This window comes from Cucurbita moschata, unplaced genomic scaffold (assembly GCF_002738365.1).
Source record: "Cucurbita moschata cultivar Rifu unplaced genomic scaffold, Cmos_1.0 Cmo_Scf00052, whole genome shotgun sequence".
Classification (NCBI taxonomy): domain Eukaryota; kingdom Viridiplantae; phylum Streptophyta; class Magnoliopsida; order Cucurbitales; family Cucurbitaceae; genus Cucurbita; species Cucurbita moschata.
The window spans coordinates 198,514-209,104 of NW_019268568.1; the positions used below are offsets into that span (position 1 = coordinate 198,514).

Here is a 10,591-nt window from a genome sequence, read left to right on the forward strand (position 1 = left end):
CCAACACCTTTCCTCGAACAAAATAAGCCTACCCTTAATCGAGGCTTGACTCCTTTTCTTTTGGAGTCCTTGTTCGACATTTGAGGATTTACCAATCTATTGACACAACTAAGTTTAGAGCATGACTCTAATACCATGTTAGACGAACATGACTCTCCACAATAGTTTGATATTGACCACTTTGAGCATAAGCTCTCATGGCTTAGCTCTGGGTTTCCCGAAAAGGCTTCATCTCAATAGAGATAGTATTCTTCATTGTTCCCTAAATTAGCCGACGTGAACTTTCATCATCCAACGTATCTTTGTCAACGAAAATCAAAATTTAAGAAGGTGATTGCGCCCATATTGTTTCTTTTTATTTTATAATTTTTTAAAGCTAATTTATCTTGGTTCAATTATTTGTGTTTTGCATGTAGTTCTGTAGTTTCCTTTTCGTTATTTATTCATAAAACTTATTTTTATCTATCAATTTGAGAGAAAAACAAAAGAAAAATGATAATAAATTAAAATAATTGTATTTTATGTTGAATTTTTAAAATATAACGTATAATTAATTCTTCAATTTAATTATTATAATAATTATTAAAAATAATCATATTTAATTAATTATTTAAAATTAGTATGCAACATCTAATACAAAATTCTGAATTAAATATTTCCATCTCAACCAATTATTAAAAACGCGTCATAAATATAATTTAAAAATTTGAACAAGGGACTAAATTGAAATTCGAATATTCCACAGAAACTTAATTAAAGAAAAGATCGGGTACGCCACATATTATTTAATTTAATTTAATATATTTAAAAATAAAAAAATTTAATAAAAAATAAAATGTAATATCAATTCTTGAAGGAGAATGGTTCAAATTTGAGGAGTCCCAAACAATCTAGATTTAATTTTTCTTGAACCACAAGAACCCTAATTAAATTATTAGTTTCTTGGAACTTTCCTGTGTGGCTCTCTCTATAAATAGAGCTAAGCTTATGATTATTATGGCCTTCTATTTTTTTTTATTCTTTTTAGAGAGAGAGAGACCAAAAAGAGGAGAGAGAGAAGGAAGCTATTATATCTCAAAATTAAGGTATGCCTAATTTTTCTATTATTTATTATTATATATTTTCTTATGATATTCCATAGAAAAATAAAATATTAGTAAAAGGGTAGTTTGGTAAATTTTAGAATAATAATTTAGAGTTTGGATGGTTTTTTTTTTCTAGCATTTTAAAATTTTCTATATTATAGTAATTAAAGTTATTTTTTCATTACAAAATTATAATAATATTATGATTAAATTGTAATTAAAATTATGCTCGAAAGGTTGAATCTAACAGAGGTAAGTATTTTTAATACGGAAAAGTTGACCATTTTTTTTTAATAAGTCGTTCAAATTTTTAATCTAATAATATTATTTTTTATAAAAATAAAATTGCAAGATATTTAAGTATTTAAATCTTATATTTATGTAACTATATGAATTATATGAATATGAGTTTAATTTGTGGATAAATCCATTTAATTCAATTAGAGAAAAAAGAAAAAAAGAAATAAAAATATGAGGTAGTGGTTGTCATAATTTGAAGTGGCCGGTAGGAAAGGGTTGAAAGACTTGAGAGTCAACTCATTTAGCCGCCACCATTACTATCGCTTGGTTGGAATTTATTTATTTATTAATTGATAAAATATTGCATTTATTTATTTTTTTAAATCTATTTAAAAGTTTATTTTTTTTAAATGTATTTCAAATTTTCAAGACTATTTCTTGTTTGATTTTTTTTTTGAGGAATTTTATACTTTTATTGAAAACCATGATATTTGAAATATGAAAATGTTTTTTCGAAAAAATATTCCGACAAAAATGTCTATGAGATGGAGTAGACATAAAAAATTACACGTTTTTTCATTCTCTATCTCCACGAAATTTTAAATTTATTTTTACGAGAATTGGAGTGGAGACAAAAATTGACATGTTTTTTTTTTTTTTTAAATGGTTCTTTCTAATTTTTTTTCTAATACATAATTTAAATTTTATAATATAGTTCTTATTAAAAAATGTCAATAAAAATTGTAATATAATGTTTGAAATAAAAAAATATATAATATAATAGTTACCAACATAATTTTTTTAGAATTTTTTTTTAATATTATAACGTTTTTTACATTAAAAGAAAGTTTTAACTTAAATATTATTATATTATAGTCAGTAACTAATAATATTTATAAATAACTCGATATTTAGTGTTTTGATCTTAATTCGACAATAAAGTATATTATATTCGAGAAAGTTATAAAAATGTAAATGTAAAATAAAAATATTAAAAAAAAATTAATTAATTTTTGTGTGTAAGAAAGTGAATTACAGTAAAAAGATATTTATTTTATTATTTATTATTTATTATTATTATTATTATTATTATTCTTTGGACATAGACACGTAGGTACGTTTACCTTGTTGTGTTGTGATATTTTAATGGTCAAATTCAAAATTTACGCGCCTGATTGATAGCGTGAACGCTAACAACGCTGCGATGAACTGCGTCTTCTCAATTCTCACACATTTCTCTGCAGAGCCGATCAAGACGAAGAAGGAAAAATGGAGATTTGTTCTGCGGCCATTGTTGGTCCAATCGGAGAAAAAATCACCAACTGCACTGTGGATCCAGTTTTCCGGCAGCTGGATTATTTGGTCCACTTTAGAAGCAATGTAAATAATCTCAGTGATCAACGAAAGAAGCTGGTAGAAACCAGAGATTTTGTTCAACACGCTGTCGATTCCGCCAAAAGCAATGGAGATGAAATCGAAGGTATGGTTGTCGAATGGTTGAGCATTACCAAACAATTTAGTGATGAAGTCGATAGGTTTTTCAATGAAGCGAACGTGCGAAGTCTTCGATGGTGGAATATGCTATCGCGACATCGATTTAGTAGAAGAGCCACGAAGATGGCTATGGAGGTTGTTAAGGCCATCGAAGAAGGGAGATTCGAGAGGGTTGCGTATCGTATACCTCCACAGGGGATTATGATGCTAAACAATAGTAAGAAGTTTGAAGCCTTTGAATCCAGGGTTCTGATTTTGAAGGAGATAATTGAAGCGCTTGCTGATGCTAATGCGAGCGTGATTGTGGTTCACGGGATGGGGGGAGTAGGGAAAACAACTTTAGTTGAAGAAATTGCAAGATTAGTCATCGAGGGAAAGCTTTTCGATGCTTTAGCAATGACGACTGTAACGCAGATTCCAAATGTTAAGAGAATACAGGGGGAGATTGCCGATCAGTTAGGGTTGAAATTTGAGGAGGAAAAGGATCGAGTGAGAGCCGATAGACTACGTCGAAGATTAGAGATGGAGAAGAAGGTGTTAGTGATTTTGGATGATGTCTGGGCTAAGCTTGATCTGGAAGACGTTGGAATTTCTAGCCATCACAAGGGATGCAAGATTCTTGTGACTTCTAGAAAGGATGATTTGTATTTCGGTGATTTTGGTACTCAGAAAAATATCAAGATCGATGTTCTGGCAAAAAAGGAAGCAAGGAATTTTTTCAACAAGATGGCATGTGATTTTGTTGAATCTTCTAACGATTCTGATCCTGAAATGGAAGCTGTTGCTACTGAATTGGCAGATGAATGTGCAGGATTGCCGCTTGCTCTTGCCACTGTTGCACAAGCCTTGAAAGGTAAAGGGCGGCCAATTTGGAACGACGCCTTGCATGAATTGAAGTTTCCTAGCCAACCCAATAACTACGGGGTGAACAAAGAGGCATATTCTTCATTGAAATTGAGTTATAAATCTCTAAACAGAGACGAAGCCAGGTCATTATTCTTACTATGTAGCTTGTTTCCACAAGATTATCAGATTAACATCAAATACTTGTTGATGTATGCCATGGGTTTGGGGTTATTAAATGGAATGAATTCTCTAGCAGCGGCAAAATGGAGAATACTTTCTTTGGTTGATGAACTCAAGACTTCTTACTTGTTGCTTGATGGGGTTGATAGCGATTTCGTGAAAATGCACGATATAGTTCGAGATACTGCAATTTTGATTGCGTCTAAAATGAAGTCCAAGTATTTGGTAAGACATGGTGCTGGAGAGAGTCTGTGGCCTCCAATGGACGAGTTCAAAGATTACACTGCAATCTCATTAGGCTGCAGTGATCACACTGAACTCCCAGAGTTTATCTGTCCACAGCTTAGGTTCCTATTATTGGTGGGGAAAAGAACATCTCTACGTTTACCTGAAAAGTTTTTTGCAGGTATGCAGGAACTAAGAGTTTTGGACTTGACTAGCTTATGTATTCAGCAACTTCCATCATCAATCGACCAACTGGTAAACCTTCACACATTATGTCTAGATGATTGTGTTTTGCCTGACATGTCTATAGTTGGTGAATTGAAAAAGCTTGAAATTCTTAGCTTGAGAGCATCTGATATTATTGCACTCCCTAGAGTAATCGGGGAATTGACCAATTTGAAGGTTTTGAACTTGTCCAATTGTTTCAAACTCAAGGTGATCCCTGCTAACCTGTTATCCAAGTTGACAGGATTGTCTGAATTGTACATGGACAATAGTTTTAAACATTGGAATGTAGGACATATGAATGAGGGAAATATTAATGCAAGGATTTCTGAATTAAACTACCTGCCACGGTTGACCACTCTACATGTACACATTCCAAATCCCACCCTGCTACCGAACGCCTCGGTTTTCGGGAACTTGAGTGGTTATAGAATACTAATTGGAGATGGATGGGATTGGTCTGGAAAGTTTGAAACTTCAAAGACTCTAAAACTCAAGCTTGAGAGAGGCATTCAGAGAGAGGATGCAATTCAAGCACTACTAGAGAATACTGAAAATCTATATCTAGATGAATTAGGAAGTGCGAGAGCGAGGGATATTCTATATAGTTTAGACCATAAGGGCTTTCCGAAATTGAAGTGTTTGCGTGTCAAAAACAATTCTGAGATTGTGAGTGTTGTCAAGTCAGATGGTATGCAGCATCAACACAGTGCCTTTCCATTGTTGGAGTCCTTGTTTCTGAAAAATCTAGATGAACTTGCAAGCATTTGTCGTGGAAGACTTCCACAAATGTCCTTCCGAAACTTGAAAATAGTGAAAGTTGAAAGCTGTAACAGATTGAAATTTGTTTTCCCATCTTTCATGGGTAGAGGCCTTATGCATCTTCAAAAGCTGGAAATTAGTGAATGTCGAGCCATGGAAACAATAGTTTCCAAAGGCAATGAGACACAAATGCAAATCAATGGTGATAAGTGGGATGAGAAGAACAAGATTGAGTTCCCTGAATTGCGTTCTCTGATTCTCCAACATCTGCCGGAGCTTATGAGTTTCTACAGTTATGATAGCTTAGCAATGCCTTCAACTAAACGGGATTCAGATCAAATAATTTCTGCCACTAAGACTGGTTTTCATCCACTTCTCAACCAACAGGTACGCAATGTTCCAATCTTTTGATAACTCACTAATTATCGTGTCAGGACATAGTGAACATTTTACGACGGTTCGATTCGTGTTTTTGCTTCTGTATGGATGTTTCTCGTATTCATTCTCTTAATTCTTTATTGAGAAACAAATTGTTAAAAGCTGTTTTGTTTAACTTGTTGAATGTCTTGCAGGTTTCCTTCCCCAAATTGGAAACATTAAAATTACACTCTTTGAATGCGGGAAAGATATGGCAGGATCAAGTTCCTTCTGGCGTTAAAAATCTAACTTCTCTGAGTGTGGTGGATTGTGCTTCAATAAAATATTTAATGACAATCACTGTAGCACAAAGCCTTGTGAATCTTGAACGCCTTGAAATAAACAACTGTAAGATGATGCAAGCTATAATCATTTCAGAAGATAAAGATCTGGACAACAATCACCCTTCCAAATCGATTTTGCAGAACCAGGTACATTTCTTAAATTTAGTTTCTAAATTTTTGAAAATATTGTTCTTCTTCCAAAGATTTCAATTAGTTATGCATCTATATTTAGTTTCTATTGTAAACATGAGCAACAAAATGCTAATACAACATTCATATTAGATATAACATCGTTTTCTTTAGCATAAGATAATGAACAAATGGTAAATACAAGTGATCGGACCCAGTTGATTCAGTAAACTTATTATGTTTGTACCAACTTTTGCTAAGATATGCCAAATCATCTAGGTTGAAATAGCATTTCGGTTCATTCAGATTGGTTTTCATTTCATTCGGTACTTTCATATGTATTAGTTTAGTCTATATACTTTTAGTGAATCTTAAAAATAGTCCTATCTTTACAAATTTTGTTAGAAGTACAATGACTAAATTTAAGATTTATTGAAAGTATGTGAATCATACGAAAGACCAAAATTGTATATCATGGTTATATTTATTAGTGTTAAAAAATCAGAGCCTTCAATGGATAGAATATTAAAAATTTGAATTTTAAGCAAAAATGATTGAGACAAATGCTGAATGCAGAATGTTTTTCCGAGCCTGGAGTCCCTCGTAGTCTCTCGCATGGATGCTTTGGAGACATTATGGGACAAGGAAGCTACTTCAGGATCCTTCACAAAGTTGAAAAAAGTGGACATTAGACATTGCAAAAAACTGGAGACGGTCTTTCCGAATTACATGCTCAACAGACTGACAAATCTCGAGCGATTAAACGTTACAGACTGTCGTTCCGTAGTGGAGATATTTGAAGTGAAAGTGCCTGTTATCAATGGAAAACAAGTAGCAGCCATTGCAGCAAACCATTTGAAAGAGTTGAAGCTGCTTCGTCTACCTAAACTAAAGCACATATGGAGTACAGACCCACAAAGATTCTTAAGCTATCCATCTCTGCAACTTGTGCATACAATTCATTGTCAAAGCCTTTTGAATATCTTCCCAGTATCCATAGCTAAGGATCTCTTTCAACTTGAAGAGCTTAAAATACAGTTCTGTGGAGTTGAGGAAATTGTTGCAAAAGGAGGAGCTGAAGGAGATGGAGATGAATATGAAGATGCGTCGTTCGTGTTGAGTGGGTTGACATCGTTGTCTCTTTGGAATTTGTTCGAGTTTAAGAGGTTTTATCCAGGGAAATATACTTTGGATTGCCCATCATTGACATTGCTAGATGTACGCCATTGCAAATCATTCAAGTTGATGGAAGGAACTTCAGAAAGTTCAACACTCTCCTCCGCTCTTGAAAAGGTATTTACATTCTCTGATTCTTATACAGTTTAGTGTCCTTTTTCTGATATGCCGACTCAAAAGGATCATGCAGGATTGATATCAAACTTATTTAGTTATCTATTATAGTGAAAATGTTCAACCACATTTCAAATTATAAGAACATTAAACAACCACGACAACAATATTTTAAAGAGGAAGGAATCGGGTGGGGATGAAGATGTCTTTATCCTCGTTTAGCTTATGTGGATTCTTTTTTCTTCCCCTCCCTCCTCCATTTCCTGTCTAAACGAAGATTTTCCATCCCATAGAGTCTTGGCCCCATAGGAAAAAGAACATCTTCGACTATATATGCTCAGGTTGGTAAGTAGATGTTCAAAGTGGATAATATCATATAATTGTACAGAGTTGTGGTTTCTAACGGTCTTTGGGTCTCTTTAGTATCAACATATGTCAAATAGGGGTGATTGATTTGGATTCATTATGGTTCCAATAATAATAACAGGTTGAAGATGATGAATCTACCCAGAGAGGGAAGATAGAAAGAAGAGAAGCAGATGTGTTGAAGGAGGAGACATCCACAAGAAAAGAAGAAATAACGACGACAGTGCAAGATAATGTTGAAGCTAAGTTAATTGAGATAAGAGCTCAATTGCAAGCTCTTGTGGTGGGTCAAAATCAAATGATGGAACACTTGGCCCAACTTACAACAATTGCTCGTGAGGGTATCTCAAAGTGATCCCTAATGAATGGTTTTAGAGAGACGTCAACCAAGCAAGTCACCACCCGGTATTTAGGAAGAAATGCCTATGATTCGTTTGGATTGTGATAACTCTCTAAAACTAGAGTCATATCAAGTCTTTTTGTAGTTAATATTGCACTCTTATTCACCATTTACTCATTTATTACCCCATTTATTCTATTTAGTGAGCATGAAATCGTTTATTGCGATCCATCATGAAAAAAATATGATTTGACATAAATCGATCTTAATTGTATATTTAATTGAGTTATGTGGTAAAATTTCAGACATTTATGTTAAACCATGTGGGAGTAGCAAATTTGGAAACAAATGGGGGATGACATGGAAATTTTAAATCTACGTCAGTCCAAGTGAGTCATTGACTATCCAATGAGGAACATCCTATGTGGACTACTTATTCCTTTTTTCCAGCCCTAAAGAGGAACACAGGCTCAATATAAAAGAAAAAGGAAGACCAAGAGGAGGAGAGCCACATTTTGGGGAGAAAATCGAATTACACAGCAGCAGCCTCTGCTGCAGTGAACTGCTGTGAAACCAGAGAAGAAGAAGAAAACCCTAATCCAGCAGCTGTTGACAGTAGAAGAAAAAAGGAGACCAACAATGATTGATTAGGGCAAAAAGGTGGACGTGAGAGTTCAAGAGAAGGGAACTTCCATTGACGAACGGCAACAACCTAGGATAACTCTCTATTTCCTGCTGTTGACAGTAGAAGAAAAAGGAGACCAACAATGATTGATTAGGGCAAAAAGGTGGACGTGAGAGTTCAAGAGAAGGGAACTTCCATTGACGAACGGCAACAACCTAGGATAACTCTCTATTTCCTTATTCTATTTCCTTATTCCATCAATTTTACATGATGAAGATGCGGATTCCTCTGTTTAATTCAGTTTGTATGGAGAGCTAAACTTAATAGGGGAGGCGAGAGAGTTTTATATAGTTTAAGTATGTTGACGGTATGATTTTAGTTTATTAAAGAGTTGTTGTTAATGATTTACATGTATGTTTAATTAGCTACTTTACATACATAGTTGTTCTCTTATTCGGGAGAAGAGAGGAAGCAATGAAATCNAAAAAGGAGACCAACAATGATTGATTAGGGCAAAAAGGTGGACGTGAGAGTTCAAGAGAAGGGAACTTCCATTGACGAACGGCAACAACCTAGGATAACTCTCTATTTCCTGCTGTTGACAGTAGAAGAAAAAGGAGACCAACAATGATTGATTAGGGCAAAAAGGTGGACGTGAGAGTTCAAGAGAAGGGAACTTCCATTGACGAACGGCAACAACCTAGGATAACTCTCTATTTCCTTATTCTATTTCCTTATTCCATCAATTTTACATGATGAAGATGCGGATTCCTCTGTTTAATTCAGTTTGTATGGAGAGCTAAACTTAATAGGGGAGGCGAGAGAGTTTTATATAGTTTAAGTATGTTGACGGTATGATTTTAGTTTATGATTTACATGTATGTTTAATTAGCTACTTTACATACATAGTTATTCTCTTATTCGGGAGAAGAGAGGAAGCAATGAAATCCTATTTAATACTCTAGTTAATAGAAGGGTTAGGATAATTCTTCTCCTAGAGCCTTGTTAATAGAAAATTACAACAATTATGGAAATAATCACCATTCATGATCCTCGAAAGTGGGTTTGAAAATCTATTAAAAGGAACTAAAATCTGCCCAAAAACTCAACAACTTATCTATTTAATCTCTCTTAGTCGAACCTTCCTCATTAAGTTGATTTTCTCATTATTTTCTGTTTTTTTGACAGCAGTGGCACTCTATTTTAGTTTTGTTTAAATAGTTAAAATCTCTGAATGTTACCCAAAAACTCACTTAATTTTCAGCGATAAAATTAACAAAAAATTATGGGTGTATTGGGAGAATTATCTGGGTGTTGCTTGTATGTTTTAAGCTTCCGCTATACGTATTCATATGTTTAATTCATGTCAAAATTGTGAACTTTGCGTTCCAGGTGCCCGAGGGATGACGTCGCCCCCTGAGGGAGGTCATCGTCCCGTGACGCATGCATGTCTAGTTTGCATTAGTTATGTATGATGATATTAGTCGACGGTTGCATGCACACTTTGTTATATTCCATGACTCATTACTATGATAAGCCTAGAGATTTGTAGTTAGGTTACCACGTGTTCTTAGAGTGCTAGTTGTCTGAACGGCCTCTATAGCTTCGTGGGGGGAACCAGAGGTTTCTGACCAGTTCTTATTGCTCCTAGCCATTTCTCATGGGAAATGTGTCCCCACGTCGTACAGTTCGTTAGCTGCACGGAAACGGATTGAGTCGCGCCCCCTAGAGGATTTTCATGGACTTAAGAGGTACTCAGCACACCCCTAGACTAGATACAATGTAGTCTCAGATAGCCATGCAGAGGTAGCGCCTCATAGAGAGACGCCGGTCATGTCAGCTTAGCATAAGAGACCCTTAAGTACCAAATGAAAGGACGGATAACCAGTGGAGCTCTATAGAGCAAGTCCTAAGGGGCGAGCCCCAAAGGGACTAAGACCAGAACTAGACATCCTAGAGCCAATTTGAAGACTGTGGAGATTCTGTTAAGTTAGGATGTGATGAGAGCCTATAAGTAGGTGGTTTACTTAGTATAATTTTTATATTCATCCCATTTTTCCTATTTTTTTTTTTTTTTTTAAAG

The 10,591-nt window shown here is 34.6% G+C and overlaps 1 protein-coding gene across 1 annotated transcript; it reads left to right on the forward strand.

The window, feature by feature from the left end:
* Window positions 1–1,021: 1,021 nt before the first annotated feature.
* LOC111436165 (disease resistance protein RPS2-like) lies at window positions 1,022–8,258 on the forward strand. The gene is made up of 5 exons (XM_023073871.1): window positions 1,022–1,085; window positions 2,570–5,444; window positions 5,630–5,905; window positions 6,464–7,180; window positions 7,665–8,258. The coding sequence occupies exons 2-5, from the start codon at window positions 2,595–2,597 to the stop codon at window positions 7,896–7,898; spliced, it is 4,077 nt and encodes a 1,358-aa protein (XP_022929639.1). The 5' UTR covers window positions 1,022–1,085; window positions 2,570–2,594; the 3' UTR covers window positions 7,899–8,258.
* Window positions 8,259–10,591: the final 2,333 nt, after the last annotated feature.

What these genes read in the sequence shown, in the direction of transcription:
- LOC111436165 (XM_023073871.1), top strand. Translation starts at nt 2,595, where the DNA reads ATGGAGATTTGTTCTGCGGCCATTGTTGGTCCAATCGGAGAAAAAATC. An exon ending in AATCGATTTTGCAGAACCAG is followed by an intron (nt 5,906 to 6,463) that starts GTACATTTCTTA and finishes TGCTGAATGCAG; the next exon opens with AATGTTTTTCCGAGCCTGGA. An exon ending in TCTCCTCCGCTCTTGAAAAG is followed by an intron (nt 7,181 to 7,664) that starts GTATTTACATTC and finishes TAATAATAACAG; the next exon opens with GTTGAAGATGATGAATCTAC.